This window comes from Sinocyclocheilus rhinocerous, unplaced genomic scaffold, assembly GCF_001515625.1.
Source record: "Sinocyclocheilus rhinocerous isolate Xijiao unplaced genomic scaffold, SAMN03320098_v1.1 scaffold1938, whole genome shotgun sequence".
Classification (NCBI taxonomy): domain Eukaryota; kingdom Metazoa; phylum Chordata; class Actinopteri; order Cypriniformes; family Cyprinidae; genus Sinocyclocheilus; species Sinocyclocheilus rhinocerous.
The window spans coordinates 352,974-371,601 of NW_015629065.1; the positions used below are offsets into that span (position 1 = coordinate 352,974).

An 18,628-nucleotide genomic window follows, 5' to 3' on the forward strand; every position below is an offset into this window, starting at 1 on the left:
TTTGATGTTGTTGTTTTTTTGTGTTGTTTTGGCTCTTGCTTTTCATGTGTTCTCAGCTGTTCACTTAGGATGAGTCTGTGGAGTGTTTAGGATAGCAGTTCTGGCTTAGTGCACTTCTCAGTGTGTACGACCACAAAATGTTCTAGAAGTTGTCTGTTCCACAACACTCCTGTGTGATCTAACTCTAGTGAACACTGCCACCTGTTGATGGGTGGAGATTGTTAGTCTGAACACGGAGTTTATGAGATTTTATAGACATTATTATTGCTAGTTTGCACTGTGGTGCAATGAGTATGAGATTTGTTCATGAAAATGAGATTTGTACATTTTCTGAAAAGAAAAAAAAAGGGAAGAGCTTACTTCTGTTACCACCACAATGCTGACGTGTTGATACTTATGATTTATGTGGGTTATAATGTCTTATCATTTTGAATGAGCTTTTTTCAATTTTCATTTCAATTGTTTTTGTCTTTTTATTATTTTATTAGTTTCATTTATAAATAAACATCTGAGCCTCTGTGAGAGCGATGTCTCAAGTCGAAAGAAAAGAGCGCGTCGCTAATCGCGAAGGTGAAGAGATTGGTGCGCTGCGGAGAGGCGGGTATGAATTATAAGGGATCGGCTTGATCGTGAAGCAAACTGAATACAGGGGCTTCATCTGTTTTGACATCTGTTTTGTGAGATGACTTGAGGCATTGTACACAGCAGGTATTTTTTTTTAGACTAGTCATTAGTCTCTCTGTACAATTCATATGATTCTAAGAAGGGTCTTACAGTTCTATGTTAGACCACAAGATCATTTACACACATCATTGGTTTGAGTCACTTTTGATAACTTTTTTACAGTTCTGATACACATATATATGTGTGTGTAAAAGAAATCCTTTAGGTTTAATATTTTATGATATCTCCACTACAGTCCATTTTCTTATGCTTTATATTCTTCTTGCAAAAAAATAAATAAATAAATACATACAAAAAAAAGAATAGCAATTTATTTTTATTTTTTTTCTCCCTAAGAGGTTGTCTGCATTGCCACATGTCCATTGCCTTGTGTTTTCTAACTATATTATTATTATTATTAGTTACTACAAACTTTTTAGCTCTGCATGTGAACTTTAGGCACCCTTGATACAGTTGTCTACCATTGTACCTGCTCATGTGGTGCAGCTCAATCTCAGGTTAATGTTATGGTTTTGTTCTCCAGACATTCGCATCATAGTTGATTCCTCCTCTGCTTTTTTAGGTTGCCGGCCTCTCCTTACAGTGTAGTAAACCGTACAGTATCTCAGTGTCTGTGCTCATGCCTCCTGCCAGGCATAGTCATAGAAGGTTTCATTGACGTTTCTTTACCCTCATAGACTATTTTTAGAACCCATCCATGTAACTGAATAGCAACTAACAGGGCTAATTGGGTTGTCTTAATTTGTCTCACATACCCCAACCAGCCTGTAATGCCTCCAAACAAAATACGTTCATAATCTCTGCTTTAGTGTCACGCACAACCCACGTCGACTTTATAAATCCATGCAACGAACACTAACCTTCCTGATGAAATACGCCATCTGTAACCAAACAAATAAGAACCGGTTCAAATTCAGAAACGTGATCGGTTTGCTCAAAGAATGCTAAATAAAACTGTAGGTTTCCCTGGCTAGTTGGCTTTAAAAAGTTTCATTTTGAAGGATTTCTCCATGTGCATTTGGGAACGTTACCCAGGACTTGTTTATCCTGTCTTAGAAGGTTATTTCCCCCCTTTGAAGGGGTATTTATTTCTTTTCTTTCTTTTTTTTTTTGGTGATACCAGTTGAAATCACTGTACAAATGCCCTTAAGATTTAGTATAAAGTCTGAATTCTACATGCATGATGTCATGACTGGGGGACTTTCTTTTTTCATTTCCTTCAGCATCTATCTACCTCATTCTCTTTTATTTTAAATGTGTAAGTGATGAAATTATAAAATACATCTCACTTTTTTTCTGTAGAGGACACATTATCATCCTCTGTCTTGTCTCTGATTTAAAAAAAAAAAACAACTCTTTAATAAGCACCACAAAGCACGAGCTCCCAGGAATAGAGAGAGAGGAAGTCATGGTGTGAGCTTACATGCCTATGGGATTCCTAATGGCGTGTCTCTTGCATCCCTTATCACATGCCCAGCAACACAAAAATCCCACTGCTTTCAATCAAGCTGCAGTACTTTTTAAATAATCATATTAAAATGCCTAATTCACCAGAAGGTTTCAACATGATGGACCACAGATAAAACGTAGTTGCTATCAGTGTTTTTCCTCTGTATTTAATATTCTTTTTCAGTGATCTCTCCTTATCCACCATCTAATAGATGAAACTGTTCGTAAAGGTTTAGGAGAGCAAGTCAAGAATGCAAATTCTGGCAAATCAAAACAGTTGCAGCAAGAAAAGTCACATGAAGTGTAATTCATGTAATTAACATAACATCACAGTTAAGCCAACAAGAAAAACTGTACATGATTTTTTTCCCATTAAATTTCATTAGCTTACATGATCTTATTCAGTAACTCATCTGCAGCATCGACAGAGATCATAGCACTGGACATCCTGTTTCCCAGCATGCCCTTCTCAGGCACACTGTGCTTCTGCACAAAAATGTTAGGTCTCCTACTTTTTTCAGTAGCCTATAATTGAAGGTGACTTTAATGCACACTGATAACTTCACCTAGTTTATAAATACCACTGGTTTTTTTTTTACAATCAGATAATTTTTTTTAACCTTTTGGCCAAAGCATCTAACAGTTGAATGCATAATGTGGATTTTGTAACACTTTCTTACAACAAACCAGTGGATTTTTTTTCCCTTCTCATAAACCTACCTGGAAAAACATTCCAGCTGATTTGTTTGGTCAGATGCACTCCACGTGTCTAGTGAGTATATAGAAAGGGCCAATTGTTGTCACCGTATTCATCGACATCATTCTCTAGAGAGAGAAAGGGCTGTCGTTTTGCCTCTCTTTTCTACTGCTGCTGACAACATGCTGCTTTACAGAGACTACAAATAGTCTTTCCAATGGCATTGGGTAGGCGGTGGATCTCAGCAACATGCTTTCTCTCTCTAAATAACCATTAAAAAACCACAATGGGTCAGACGATTAAAATGCAAAGTGGATTCCGAGAATTACAGAGTGGATTCCTTACAGCCCCTGGTCCTTCTGTTTCATGGCACTTAAAAATGTTCTTTGACTTTAATATTTTGGATCTTTTGAACTCCAGGGGTTGGAAACAAGGGCGCTTGTAGGAAAAGACCTGGTCGGGTTGCTGAGAGGCACATTGTTTGAAAAGAATATTATTCTGTGTGGTACAACAAGATGATCGAAATAACCATTCTATAAAAGCCCTTGTGCTTGTATTGTTGCGTATGTATATGGGTGGGAGTGTATCACATGTAGATGTAGTGATTAAGATTTTGATGTGTTTATAATGGGAAAATAATAGATATCACTATTTATTTCTGTTTCTTTTTTTCTTTCTGTAATGAATATGGACAAAAGCATTGGCCTGTTGCAAAGTGAATGTCAGTTTTCATTGAATGCTGCCAAGGTTCCTTAGTTACCAGTAGGTTACAGATCTACAGAAACACACATATACACAGACACAAATAGGACAGCGATGTCCAGTAGATTACGGGTAGTCATGACACAGAGAGAGAGAACATGACTAGAATTTAAAATAAAAAGAGACAAGTTTACAGTAGAAATAGCTTATGTTGCAATGCAAGTTCTCTGCAAACCTGAAGGTAGATTGACTGAAAGATTTTTTTTCCTCAACTATCATAAGAACTATTATTACTTTATTCTATTTCTTCATAATGCAAAACCTCAGGTTTAGAAAAGATGCATGTATGCATTTTAATTGCAATAATGAGCTTGAGGTTTCACAGACATCATTTCCCAGGCACTGTTGTTTTTGCTTGGCATTCCGACAAATTTCAAAAGGGGCCTTGATCTACTGTACTGAAAAGAGTTTAATAACACTTTTTATTTTCCTTTCACAAAAAAAGAAACGAAAAATTAGGAAAAATAAAAATCTCTGTGTCACTGCATTGCTTGGTAGAAACTGATGGTGAAACGGCTTGGCTGGTACTCTCGCCTTCTTGTAAGTTATGTATCTAAGGCCTCCTGTTTTTCAGTTTTCTCCTCACCACCAGTTGAGATGGTAGACTTTTTACATGCCATTGGCTTAATGTATATCTGAAGAATTTTCATGTATTTTCTTTTTTTCTTAAATTTTGAATTAAAAAATGAATGAGTCTGAAGGCCTGTGTCGAGTGTCACTTATTGCATTTCCGCTATGTAAACGGTGATAGGATTATGTTTTGTGGAGGATGTTTTCTTTATTGTTTTCTACCTGTCCTGAGGTTGTGTGTGCACGGCGGTCCAGCTGGCGTAACACAGCCTGGATGACGGTCTGGAGTTGTGGTACCAGTCTCTCTGAGCTTGCCACGCTGCCTGAGGCTGGCACATGGATCAGCGCAGCCTTTCCCTGCCCACGGTACAGCGAATAGTAGTATACAAAATCACACAGGTACCTGCAAGTTGTAAACTTACTGTTAGTGTATACATGCCATTTCAACATTTGTTAACTCAACAACAGTATTCACAAATAAAAGTAGCACACTTAATACTTTGTTGAATTAATTTACAAGACTTTAACACAATTATCCTTTATAGACAATATTTTCGATGTTAGTCTCATTACCTCCCAGCGTCCCTAGAGTAGATGACATCAAGCCCCATACTTTTTAAATGCTTGCTAAGGGACCTCATGTCTATGATGGAGTCCAGTCGTTCTGGTCCTCCCTCAATGCAGCAGTGACGATCAGGGCACAGACCACTCACATCCCTGTCTTTGTAGCAGTGGTTCTTCCCTGTTTGCTCCAGTGTGATGCCTTTGGCTCCTGGAGCTATGCCCAAATGGATAACAACCTGCCCATCACAAAGAGAAAAAGTCTCTATCACTCTTTTGTATCAAAATACCTTCAGTGTTAAGACATATAATCTCAGAATATTTAACAAAGCATCTTGTAATCTCTCCTCTGTGATGAAGTGTTCCTCCTCGGCAGCTGGTCTGTGTGTATATATTAGTTTACCTGTTTAAAGTTACCTTTGGAGTCATCGTCTGCCAGATATCATCAATGACTTGTTGGGATTTTGCATAACTGACAGGAATCTCCTTAATATGGACCTCTATGCCCAATCCAAGTCCTGCCATCTTCAAACCCTGTTTAAACAACAAAGTGTGGCCATAGTGCGTCCATCTGACTGACGAGAAGTTATAATGACTTTACAGTCGCTGTATTGTAAGCACATTTATACGAGTTTATACCATGTACATCAGTTTCAAATGTTATTTGTATTTTTACAGTAACTGTTCAACCTTTAAAATAGCATTCTGTTAAAACGTGAGATACAAAAAGTAAACACAAAATGCACAATTAGATATAGTTACAAATTGTGCCTTTTGTTTTAGTTTAAGAAATTTTAAAAAATACGTGATTGGAATTGGTTGTTTACTCCTATAATTTGGTCAGATTGCCCAAACACTTTAGAAATCAATAATAATTTATTTTAAAATGGTCTCTAGACACGACCAACACCTGCTTATCAAAAATGGCTTTGATGTAGGCCTACCTTAGCTGCCTCCCAACTTGGATTCACAACATATTGTCGGAAAGGACCAAAACCTAGTAAAACAGATAAATTAATTATCCACGTGTGGTGTGACATAAAGTAACATACGATTAAGGCGACGCTTTTTTAAATATAAACTGCACGGGTTGCACAGCGAAACCATTGCAACTGCAACGCAACTTTGGCTCGACGTACCAACCCAGAATAATCCACCTACCTGTTAAAACTACAATTTCGCGAGAATTGTCCATCGAGATGAGGCTTTATTATATTTAAACTCAACGGTTTACCACCTTTTTATAACTGAAGATGAACGTAACGCAATTCATACAACTGTAATATTATATATTTTAAATGTCCTGTATATGGCTGTTACCGAGCGTGACACTTTGCGCAACTGAGGCTTGTACAAGAGGGAGTGCATTGTCCATTTTTCTCCACATGGGAGAGCCATCTCATATCCTATCATAGAGTAAAGACGCACTCCTTCCTATCTCACTAGACGGGACGGAGTTTGTACAACCAACTATGGCGAAGGACTGATTCATGAATATTAATTACAGCGAGCTGACTTTGTTAAGCAAACTTCCCGGGGCGTCCAGTCACATAACCTAATTAATATTCAACTGCCTCGCGCATATTTGTTTCAGCAAATTAATATTCATAAGCTCAACAGTCACCACAGTAGGACTCGCTAACGGGACATGGGATCAGCTCAAATCCTCCGCACTTGTTCGACTCTGCCTCCGCCCTGCGCTTCTCACCGACGCAGAATACTGATGACAACGAAATAACTGATAAACTTAGCACATTTAAGCGTAAAACAAAGCTATTAGATTCACACAATTACAAAGGAAAATGTTTCGAATGAGGGAACCGTTTGAGAGCGAGAAGCTCCAACTGCAGGAGCTCAACCAAAGACTCAGCCAGTACCTAATGCGCGCAAAACAGTTGGAACAAGAAAATACCAGCTTGATAAGCGAAATTAATTCAATCCAAAAAAACAGGTCTGGAGAATGGGAAAACAAACACATGTCCGAGCTACGGGAAATGAGGAGACTGGTGGAGCGTTTATCTTTCGAGAAATGCAGAGCAGAGATGGAGCGACAGAAGCTGCGCAATGAACTTCAGATGCTTCAAGCGATGCGTTCAGAGGAGGCTTCGGTGAGCAAAGGCGTCGACACGGAGCTGAAAGGCTGCGAGAGGCACCTCCATAATGCTTTTAAGACCAACAGTGCTTTGGAAGATCGCCTCATTGAGCTTGAAAACGAATATAAGTTTTTGGAAGATGCCCATAGAAAGGAAATCGCCCACCTGAGGGACCAGGTGCACTCCCGAGCTGTACGCGTTGTGACTCAAACGTATCACGCACCTCCAGCAGTTACGATGGAAGAGGTGCAGGAGTATGCGGCCAACTTCACTGAAAGCTGGCAGGGGACTTTGGACATGTACCGCCTGAAGGTAGAGGAAATCGAAGAGTCTATAAAAGCAGACCAAGCGAGGCTGGACGACATTCAGAGGGAAAAGAGGGAATATGCATCACAGTTCAAGAGGCTGCGTGACGAGATTGAGAAACAAACCAACGTGCAGTTGAACCTTGAGGAGCAGCTCATGAACATGCAAGAACATTTAAGAGCTGAAATCTGCAAGTATCAGGTGGGTATCAAGGCCAAACACAAGGTCCTGTATTAATAAAAAGCTAAAAACCACATTGCCACAGATTTCCTGGCATCCTTTTTGGTGAAAACAGTGATTGCGTAAGGATGTAGAATGCTCCTCCAAAAAGAGCGCCACACCCACTGTGCTCAGTACTAGTGACAGCAGCAAGGCATGGCACATAATATACACACTGGTGTCCCGTGACTTTTTAAAAAACATTAATGGCACAAATCCTATGTTTTTGTTGATACCTAGGCTATTACATAGATGAAATTAACGTAAAAGTAAAAAGTACGTCGTTTTAAACATAAAATGTCCCATAAACTGGTAAACTGGCCCACATTAGAGGTAAAAAATGATCAAATACATTTTTTTTAAATATAGATTTAATATATTTTTCGAAAACATTTTCATAAATATGATGAAAATATAATATTGTTAAACTGTTATATAAAAAGTAACATGTCTGAAGGTTAATCTTTCTGACTTACAGACACTGAGCATTTGTTGTTAATTTTTTATTTTTATATGTGATATGATAGGTCAGAATCGAGAAAACAGTCTTTGCAAAGGGGACTTTGAGGATATATCACATCACACCACACAATTCTTCCAAGAGTAAAATAAAAGATTACAAAACACACATATAGTGGAAACCAAGCAGTCATCAAATTAAATGAACATTATCCCAACACCTGTTCTTTCAATGGGCCCCTTAGGATCTTGTGTGAGGAGTGAGGAGCACTTCCGCACTGCCAATATCCATGTTTATCATCTCTAGCTCAATGTGCTTTGGAAAAATTGAGCATTAATGGTTTATCTCATGATATTGCCTCTCTCCAGGGAGAGTGACAAATAAGCAGTTGCTGAAGCAAAGTGCAAGCATCAGTAAAGTGTTGTGCCACTGTGGGCTAAATTGAATGGGCTGCATGGAGGATGTCAGTCTTAACATATTACTGCAACTAGGCTATTGAGTGCCAAATATTTGGACTCCAAAACAATAACAGATGAACATTTACTGATACAATTATTCAAGTCAAAAGATTTAATTGCTATGTAATACTAATACGCAGGGCAAACGTAGCTAATATTTAAAAGAGGTGATGATATTTATGCCACCCCTTGAGATCACAAGTATGTTGTGGAGGGTGTGGAGCCATTGGAGTGAAAGGAGAATTTAAAGGAATTTAGCATATTGTGTATTTGATTTGTGAATTAACTTTAAAGCAGATAACCCTTCGGTCATTAAAACACCTGTCTCTTTAAATAAATAATAAGGTTTCATCAGGGGGTGATGTTGGAAGAGCTTTCAAACAGGTGCATTACACAAAGAGTAGCCCCCAAATATATACTTTGGATCAATAAGATGCAAGTGGACACCCTTCTGAAAGATAGTGATGGGATAAAAATAGGTTTCATAGGTTAAATGGCATACTACTCATTATTGGTGTGTGCTCATAAATGGTATAGTGCATTATTGAAAAGGCATAACTGAGTTTGAAAGATCAATTAAACTTAAATTTACCAATGGCTTTCTAATCACTTATGAGATTCCTTTAGAAGAAACACTAGTCTTTTATCTTCAATTGAACTGTGTGTGTAAAAGAGAAAATAGTCTATCTAACTTCTTGTCCTGCAGGCTATCATTGAAGAACTGGAGTATGAGCGCAGAATGCTGTCTAACACCATCTCAGAGAAGCTGAAGGACCATCAGGATCTCTTACAGGTCAAGATGGGCCTTGCACTGGAAGTGGCTGCATACAGGTAGAACTTCCACAAAATCAATTAAATGCTGCTTCTCCCTAAATGATCATGTAGTGCCTTCAAGGCTTGAATATAGTCCACATCAGCACAATAATTTTTTATTTTTCTTATAATTCAAACACGTTCATTGATTCCAGAGTTCTTCTACTATCCATCCAGTTTTGAAAGATCCCTCAAACTCATATTTGTTAAAGTACTGTCTATGATCTGATATAGCGTAGGGATGAATGACCTGTTTCTGTGCCCTTAAAATGAGTCTCCTCCCACATTCTCTTGGTGACATTAAATATTAATACCAAAATTACTTCTGCTTCATGGACTTTGGCTGGCATGACAGCTCTAAGGACTAGTGCAGGGGTCTTTGAAAGCTATTAAAATGTCTTATGTTTATATTTCATTGTTAGGGGTTGTTCACGCAGAACTTTTTTTTTTTTTTACATTCCACTGCGCTGATTTTCTGATGTATTTCTATCAAAACGTGCTAGATGGACATCTTTGACCACTGTGCTGTGAGTGATCTTGTGCAGCAACTCATGCATGACATGGCGCTTAAGTTAAAAGATCTTCCATTCCACTTCCCATGTCACACATTTGTAAATGCAAAAAAAGCATGAGTGAACAGCGCCTTATTCTGCTATTCTAAAAACATGTTGGGTGTCTAAAACTTTCTCCATGCACTAATGTGAATATACGCATTGGACTGTTGTCTGTTTAGAGAAATGTGTAGTGAAGTTTGACAGCCTTACACCCCCAACATGAGCCTCGTAGATGTATTTTTAGTCACTGCAGCAACAGAGCGACTAATGCCCGCCCATTTGGCAAGTCTGCATACAGCCCCACCCCTCTTTCCTTGTTAGAGTGGTTAACGCCTCTGTTTTTATGATTTAATCACTGTACATTTAACATTGAAGCTGATTTATGATTTTCATTCTATTGTAAAGCTGTCTGATGCATTAGCTAATGCACATGAAAGATTAGCATGTGGAGTTATTAAATAAAGCCACACAACAGTAGATTACAAATCTTGATTAAACTATTTTTGTGTTGTCTTACCCGCTACTTATTTATGTAACCCCACTTCATAATATGTGTAGCAGATCCACCATTGCATGTAGTATATGCATATGTAATATGTCATTTGTCAAACATCATTTATTCTTAGAGTCAAAAGTTAGGTTGGTCTCTTGCCTGAAGATGGTCTGTTTGTTGCAGTGTTTTGGATACTACTGAAACACAGAAGTGTCTTTCCAGTCGTCTGTTTAAAACTGCACATCGCGAGCCATAATGAAAACAGACAGGGTCCATTGTGGCAGTTATTTTTAGTTCAGTCTTTCAGAGGAATCACAGGGGACCTTCACAGGGATACTGCCTGTAGTTCCTCAAAGTTTGCTTCCATTTGGTTCTCCAACGTATTTTTCATGTAAAAGCATCGTCAGGGTAGGTTTAAAGCGCTCAAGGACCTGTTTAACCAATTAAACAAAATAGTGGAGATTAGAGTGTTAGTAGTGATCTTAACTGTGTTTCTGCTTAGGGAAAGGTCCATGGGCTTGGTAGGTTTTCTGGTTGCCCTCAGTGTTGTTGACATGTTGTGTGGTCATGGCAGAGCATGGAGGTAGTCAGCAGTCTCAAAAGAGGTGAAAAAGAAGTACTGAGGTTTTGTTCATGATACTGAATGTTCTGCTTACTGTAATTAGACTGACCTTAAATATGCCTATTTAACCTTTGGAATTGTCATGTTCATTAGGGCACTCTTGGAAGAAGAAGGAAGACATGCTCAAACTTGGTCTACTCAGCATTCAAGAGAAAGAATAATAGGTATTTACTTGTGTCATTCAGCATGAAATAATGCTTTTAACAACACTGAAATTTTAATAAATCTGTGAATTACCATTATTTAAATTATTCCACAATTCAAACATTAAATAATTATGAATTTATTAGGGGTGTAACGATACACATATTCGTATTGAACCGTTCGGTACGAGGCTTTCGGTTCGGTACACATTACAAATGGAACAATTCGTTGGACTAATCCTATTACATCTGGAAAAATAAAAGAGCTTAAAGTGTGTGAAATATAATGTTCTCAGTGCCACTGTGCTCAACAAGGCAGCCCAAACGTACGTAACAGGCAACGTGATGTCTGCCCTCCCACCCCCAAAGAAAAGCACGCTACTCCAGTAGGGTTGTGACGGTGAGGGAGTTCGTTAGAGTTTTCCCTGTTTTCCTCACTTTTATTCGCTTTTAAATAGCTTGTAAATGCCTGTGCGCATTTTATTTTCGCATTTTATTTTCGGCCCGCCCCCCCTTGAAGGTCAAGTTAATTAATAAGAACATTATATTGTGTATTTGGTCTAATGCAATGTGTTTATGCGGTTTAAGGTTCAAAAGACATATTATTTTCCACATACTGTACATTATTGTTTCTCCTCTATGCCCCACCTTTCTGATTGGCCAGCTAGTATCTACTGTGTTGTGATTGGCCGAATACCTCAAGCTTGTGACTGAAATATTACGCCCCTTACCATACTGTGATGCCGTGTCCCGACGCGATGAGACAAAACCAATAAAACACATTACAAACGAGGCATTTGTTGCATCCAGTGGGGACATAATTACTGATTATAATGACTTTATAATGGCTGTCTTTTTACGCGTTGCGTTGCGTATCACGCCACGTAAACATAAAACCATGTAGGAAACAGTCCTCCGTTAAATGCACTGCACACACTCGAATATTTGGGTTGAACTGTTCCGGAACAGAGTTGTAAATGCGACTTAACCACTGATTTCTAGTTGTGTCCTCTTTTGGAAGGCCAAACAAAGTAGTTGCGCTCTCTGTATATTGTACTGTATATATACTGTACTCCACCCCGATGCGCACACACAAGTGAGCACACTCCCACTAGTATTTGTAAATATTAAGTCACAAAACGACTATTTAAATATGAATTCTGCGTGTCTCTGTGTTAATGAATACATCTCCAGAACTGCCCTGAGAGTCACTTCATGAGCATTTGACCGTTTCATTTCAGTAAAACTATCCTCATATCATATACACACAGAAATGTAAAGGTATTCCCGGCAACCCGTTAAAATAAAAGTTCAGTTTAACTTGAAGACATTGCAGCAGAAATATATTAGCCTACTATTGTTCAGTAGAATGTACATAATAGGCTACTACTACTACTAAAATTATTAAAACCTTATTTTTAAGGAATAATCATACAATATTTCTTCAATGTGTTAATTGTAATATTAAATCCCCTTTATTTTCCAAAAAATACAATGTTTAATTTTCATTAATTAAAAGATAAATGAATGTTTTATGCCTTAAAAATGTAAATACATAACACAGAATTTCTGAGGGGAAAAAATCATAAGGCTATTGTAAGAATAAATGAAACTTGTTTTTATGCTTTCAAATAATTAGACATGCTAAAACACAGAATTTGGTAACAATAAAACATAAGGTTGGAAAAAATAAAACATTTTTGGGCCCTAAACATGTAATTTTTGTTAAACTTTTAATAAATTGATGTTAAACTGTTTTAAGTTTCATGATTTTAATTAATTAGACATGCTTTTTGATTAATAAAATTTAATTTAACTATTAAAAAGGAGTCCAGAAAAATTAAAACGGAAAAAAAAAATGAAATCCCCCCTACCCCCAAAGCCGTAAACCTAGGGGAAACACTGTTAGAAAGTAAAATGTTTAGCATCCTAATTTTAATCTATCTACTGTCTGTTGTTTGTATCTGTAGATATAAAAATGCCGGCCCATCCTTACACTCCAAGAGTGTCCGTCAATTCGGCAAGTCGACCAGATATAAGAAAAAAAGCCTTTACAGATGTTAAATATATGGAACCAACTTCCAGCCTGAGAACCTCATCTACATCAAGTCAGTTTCATTCTTACGAACCCTCCAGGATCGTGCCTATCAGTGTATCAAATCGTGCCCAGCAAAGTCCTGCTTCAAGAAGGGACATGATTTCCTTCACCAAAGCAGTGCAGGCAGCTGCTTCCAGTACCCCAAAACCTGGAGTCTCTTCTGTTGAGATAAAAAGAGAGGAGACAGATCAGAGAATTATGAGAAAAGAGATTTCACAGCCCTCTTCAAAGGGCTCACTTGATCATACCCACTCTAGAATCGAAAGTGCACAGAGCTCTACAGCCTCAAAAATAGAGAAACCAAAGCCAGTGAAAGTGATATCACCTCCTGCGAGCTTGAGCAAGACCACCACTGAAGAAAAAAGCCAGAAAGATGTTGAACCAAAAGCAAAGGGAATGGATGCCAAACAAGATAAAGAAAAATCCAAGGTAACAATGGAAGAAGAAAGAAGGGATGTGAAAGAATCAATAGCTAAAGATGAGAAAGAGTCTGAAAATGTAGGGCATAAGGTGTTTGTAGGTGAGGAAAAAGTTTTAGATGCAGTTTCTATGAAGGAAATCATTCAGCAGGTCATGAAACCAGCTGGTTTAGATGCTAAGGTCAGCTCATCCCCTGACTCAAAAGTCACATATCATGTGGAGAAAACAGAGCAAGAGGATGGAACCACCAAGACTCAGATTTTCTTACAATCTAAAGTCGAGGAGGAAGTGGACCTGTCTGAAGATTCTGCCTCGGAGGAACTTCTCAGCATGGGAGTCACGAAAGTCACCCTGGAGAACATCAAAGGAACCCCAACAGGAACCATGATCGAAAACCTGCTGAGTCTTGGCCTGCAAGGTGAGAATTTGGAAAATAGGTTAGTGAATGTGGAGATAATCGAGGAACCGGTGGAGTCTGATGAGGAAGGTGAAATTGAAATAGAGGAGACTGTGGAGATTAAGTCTAAACAACCAAATATTGATCCCTCATCAATGTTCTTCCAAATTGAGGAGCTAGAGAGTAACCCTAAGACCATGAAACCCGAGAGTGGTTCTGCTGAAGCCTCACAATATGGAAACAGTGGCTCTGTACAGGTTCGGGAAGTTACCAGAGATGAAAGCTTACCCTACTTCTCGCATGGCCAAGACTCACAAGAGTACTTCGTCTCCACTCCTGAAGACAATATGTCAGAGTCTGAGGAGGGTGGGAGGTTTATGTCTTATAGCCATTATGGAGTCGTCGATGATCTGTCTGATGAAAGATATTACCAGGAAGACGACCCCAAACATCCCACTGCTGAAGGTCACAGTTACAGAGAATCACCTGAATACGAACACTCGTTTTTGAGAGACAATATCCAAGACTGCATAATTGAAGAGGAGGTGCATGTCTCTCCCACACTGCAACAGTCCATAGTGAGGATCCTGAGGAAGGACTCACTAGACCCTGAACAGCAGTTTAGAGGAGCATTAGAGCAAATCCAAGACAGTGTATCTGGAGCCCTCAAGGAAGAGCTTGCCTTTTTTACGAAAGGTAGGGAGACTCCAGAAAATGTCTCTGTGGACATTAAAAAGGTAGAACAAGTTACAGACAACGGAACCATGACCATTGTGGCAGAGCTTAATGTTTCCCAGACATTGGAGGAGTCTGGGTTGCTGGAAGGAGAAGGAGATGATCTGTCTGAAGAGCAGATAATGGCAGCACTAAGCTCATCCCACCCAAAGCTTCAGCAGGCTATCGGCGGAGGAGCTGGTGTAGGATACACCATGAAAATTTCCCAAGAGGAGATTCAAATGGAGGGAATGCCGTGGATGACCGGCGACGAAGAGATCCAACAATGGAGCTCAACTGATGAGGCAGGCAAGACAGAAAAACACATCAAGCTGGGTCCTAGTGAGAAATCCTTCACTTTTCAGATGGACGTGAACAACAGCTCTTCTGCATCAGCAAGCGGAGGAGCTGTCGAAGTACAAAGAGGTGGCGGTGCTACTGAGTTCCCACAAACCCAGATGATTGACCCCCACTTGAAGGTCTGTCATGAGAAAAGAATCGCAACTGTTTATCTCGAAAGCCCCAAAGAGTGATATCATAATGAAATAACATTGAAATTACACAAAATATCATGTCAATCACATAATTAGTTATGAATTGGACAAATGAAATAAGGTGTTGTAAACCATAATCCAAAATCCATGGTCCATCATGACTATACACTACTGTTCAAAAGTTTGGGGTCAGGAACATTAAAATTATTCCGAAATTATGCATTAATCGATCCAAAGTGACAGTAAAGTTTTAAATAAATGATTCTGAAGGATGATGTGACACTGAAGACCCGAGTAACGGCTGCTGAAAATTTAGCATAGATTTTTTTTATTCACAGGAATAAATTACATTTTAAAATATACTCAAAATATACTTAAACAGTCATTTGAAACTGAAAAAATTATTAATATTACTGTTTTACTGTCATTTTAAACCAAATAAATGCAGCTATGGTGAGCATAAATGACTTCTTTCAAAAACCCCAAACGTTTAAATAGCAGTGTATCTGACATTCAGTAGCTAAAGTGTTAACAAAGCTAAAGCTAATCATTTTAATACTGTTTTTGTTTGATCTTGAAGTATATTTTTGTATTAACTATCTGGACATTTTGTTTTACTTCATTTTCATATAGTGCAGCTTTATCTAAGCACAGAAAAAGTTAAATACATTGTTTTCTTTTCAACTCAAGTAGCAATCCTCTTAAAAAATATACATTGTTGATACAATTTGTTCTACTTTCCACAGCACTGCAAAAGCAAGATTGGCATGTTATAAAGGCCTTTTTATGATATATCATATTAAAGAATGAATAGATGGAGACATTTACAATAGTATGCAGAAATTGTAGAGTAGTGCTCTCTTTAATTGGCCATTTATTTGTGAGTTATTCAAAACTTTATTCATAGTATCACAGATATTTTCAGTAACACATTTGAATATTTTTGGTCACACCCATGAAATCAGTTTATATAGTGGTCTACATTTGGCCACAGTCACTGTATTGCTCTACTGAAGGCGAAATCACTAGACTGTCCTTCCTGTCTCCCAGAGATCTCTTAATCCTTAAATGACATTAAACCAGCGAGGACTAATCTAGCTATCCCGCTCTTCCAGGACAACACATTTTTCATTGCTCTAGTACTGTACAGAGACAGTGGGAGAGGGAGGAGTGTGATCGTAGAAATCTCACATTAAAAATAAGTGCTAGGCAGCTTACACAGAAGAGTGTAAGTGCTTCCAGAATAGCTATTCGGTGCCATTAAGTCTGTGACACAACCTATTACGCAGAATGAGGATTCAGCTTCACTAAAGGGGGGTGTCTAATGAGAGTCTATTTTTAGGATTCATACTCTGCCATTGACACCTCCAGGTAAAATAGTGTAACAGCTTTAGTCTGAAGATTTAAAGTGTAAGCATGTGCTTTTTCATCTATTTTTCTATTATCTTGAACAGATATTCATGTTAACGTCATCAGATGCTGCAATGGTGACTGTTCTGTGCCTATTAACAGTGATGGGGATAAAAAAGAGTGTAATCTAGAATGAGGAAGCATGTAACATCATTTCAATTTCATTTAGCGTTTCATATCTTTATTATCCTGAACTATTATGGTAATCTAAAAATGAGATCCTCAATATAATGTTAACACAGTGATCCCAGGAGTTTTAAACAAGTTTGGATAAATTTTATTTAACTTTCTTAACCTTATAACACCTAAAAATTAATAACCAGTGGTGCTTAATCTAATTTATTTTGTGAGTTTTTTTAAATTCATTTTCATTGATGCTCACAATATGATTTTTCACATTTAAGTGACTTTGCGAAATTTTATCCAGCATAAGACAAATAAAACACATTTCTGGTTTGTCCTTGTTGAAGGGCTATTTCAGCCTTAAAGGGGTCATATGATGCGATTTCATTTTTTCCTTTCTCTTTAGAGTGTTACAAGCTCTTGGCCTTGTTTCAAGACGGCTTTCCTTTTGTCTCTCACCGACCTCTGGTGACCTAAAAAAAAAAGACCATAAAAGCATTAAATGCCTCATCTATAAATAATATTCACTCTCACTAACATGGTACATTCAAGTGAAATGTCAGTGTACTGCACTGAAAGCACATTTTTAGAGTGCACTGTGACTTCCTGCTATAGTGTGACTGGAACTCACTGAGACAGCATGTCCACGGTTCTTTGTGTGGATTTGGTTTTCTTGTGCTGAGGACCATATAGAATATTCTGAATATCCAGACACTGAAACAGACAGATACGGGCGGTCGGCAAAACATTTACATGTTAAACTCCACCTAAAATGATTTGAAATAATAATAATGAATATATACATGTATATATTTATATACATGCATACATATATATGTGTATGTATGTGTATGTATGTATGCCGAGTGCCGGAGGCAATCACAGCCGCTGATATAGAGCCGGTATCGCTCGATTACGAGAGTGATATTGCGTTTATACAACAGTTCGACGGAACGTGTGTAATTAATCAAGAAACAACGGAGTGCCTAATAAAACCCTCTTTTGTGCGGAACTACTTCCTTCCGCCACGGAGTCAAAGCTCAAGTTGACAGTTAAACATGCGTCACTTTTAGAATTCGTATCAAGGGCATGTGCTGCTTCAGTTAGGTTATTAGTGAGAAATAATGAGGTTATAAGAGAGAAACAATGCGGCAAGACGTGCATCCAAATGAGAGAGAGAGAGACCGCGAAGCTAGACGTTTCTTCTTATATTAACTAACGTACTCAACAATTAGCTCAGTGAATAATAAAAAAAAAAACATAGACCCGGCTAGAACAAGCGGAGTGAACTGTTGTATAAAATATAATATAATTAATATAATATAATATATTTCCACAGCACTGCAAAACACATTCAAAGCTCAAGTTGACAGTTAAACATACATCACTTTTAGAATTCGTATCAAGGGCATGAGCTGCTTCAGTTAGGTTATTAGTGAGAAATAATGAGGTTATAAGAGAGAAACAATGCGGCAATACGTGCATCCAAATGAGAGAGAGAGAGACTGCGAAGCTAGACGCTTCTTCTTATAACGTACTATACGATTAGCTCAGTGAATAATAAAAAAAAAAACATAGACCCGGCTAGAACAAGCGGAGTGAACTGTTGTATAAAATATAATATAATTAATATAATATAATATACCGAAAGCACAAGGTGAGCATAAAAGACGCTCGGGATTGTTGGCGGAACAGTCGAGCGCTGTGTGAGAACTTTTCTGCGCACACATCTGAAGTGCAAGCACACAGTCAGCCACGTCTAACCATACAGTCTATGCGTCTAACGTACACCGCGCGAATACTAAATTGAGCTCTCTTCCGCTTTTTCCGCTTTTGGACGAATAAATACAGACACAATTACTTCAAAATGCGCGTTTTGACGAATATCCTAGTAATCCTAGTAAATTAGGCATATGTCTTAACGTAAACAGTTGAGAAAGAAACGGCATGTGTATCAGTATATTAAATCCGTGCTTCGTTCTTAAAGTGAAAGCAAACTAATAATAAATCTAATGCTGTCAAAGAAAAATACAAGTGCTCACTGCTTCTGACTAAATTACCTTTGTAACATCAAAAATGATTAATCTA

The 18,628-nt window shown here is 38.1% G+C and overlaps 3 protein-coding genes across 3 annotated transcripts in view; 1 reads left to right on the forward strand and 2 right to left on the reverse strand.

The window, feature by feature from the left end:
• Positions 1–1,973: 1,973 nt before the first annotated feature.
• On the reverse strand, positions 1,974–6,110 carry LOC107738683 (pyroglutamyl-peptidase 1-like protein). The gene is made up of 4 exons (XM_016550474.1): positions 6,054–6,110; positions 5,141–5,257; positions 4,736–4,962; positions 1,974–4,565 (listed from the first exon to the last, which is right to left on the reverse strand). Exons 1-4 carry the CDS (start codon positions 6,108–6,110, stop codon positions 4,346–4,348), a joined length of 621 nt encoding a protein of 206 aa, XP_016405960.1. The 3' UTR covers positions 1,974–4,345.
• Positions 6,111–6,379: 269 nt separating this feature from the next.
• LOC107738686 (synemin-like) lies at positions 6,380–15,296 on the forward strand. The gene is made up of 4 exons (XM_016550476.1): positions 6,380–7,323; positions 8,966–9,090; positions 10,835–10,905; positions 12,855–15,296. Exons 1-4 carry the CDS (start codon positions 6,526–6,528, stop codon positions 15,044–15,046), a joined length of 3,186 nt encoding a protein of 1,061 aa, XP_016405962.1. The 5' UTR covers positions 6,380–6,525; the 3' UTR covers positions 15,047–15,296.
• Positions 15,297–16,448: 1,152 nt separating this feature from the next.
• LOC107738760 (tetratricopeptide repeat protein 23-like) overlaps positions 16,449–18,628 on the reverse strand; it is a 27,282-nt gene continuing 25,102 nt past the window's right edge. The window contains exons 10-12 of the mRNA XM_016550604.1: positions 17,172–17,254; positions 16,959–17,013; positions 16,449–16,544 (exon numbers count right to left, since the gene is read on the reverse strand). Coding sequence (XP_016406090.1) covers positions 16,449–16,544; positions 16,959–17,013; positions 17,172–17,254 — 234 coding nt within the window. The remainder of the gene's footprint in view (positions 16,545–16,958; positions 17,014–17,171; positions 17,255–18,628) is intronic.

Coding starts and splice junctions, on each gene's coding strand:
- LOC107738683 (XM_016550474.1), bottom strand. CDS start 6,110: ATGTGGAGAAAAATGGACAATGCACTCCCTCTTGTACAAGCCTCAGTT. Junction 4,963..5,140: donor GGCAGACGATGACTCCAAAG/GTAACTTTAAAC, acceptor TGTGATGGGCAG/GTTGTTATCCATTTGGGCAT. Junction 4,566..4,735: donor TACTCTAGGGACGCTGGGAG/GTAATGAGACTA, acceptor TACAACTTGCAG/GTACCTGTGTGATTTTGTAT.
- LOC107738686 (XM_016550476.1), top strand. CDS start 6,526: ATGTTTCGAATGAGGGAACCGTTTGAGAGCGAGAAGCTCCAACTGCAG. Junction 7,324..8,965: donor CTGAAATCTGCAAGTATCAG/GTGGGTATCAAG, acceptor CTTGTCCTGCAG/GCTATCATTGAAGAACTGGA. Junction 10,906..12,854: donor TTCAAGAGAAAGAATAATAG/GTATTTACTTGT, acceptor TTGTATCTGTAG/ATATAAAAATGCCGGCCCAT.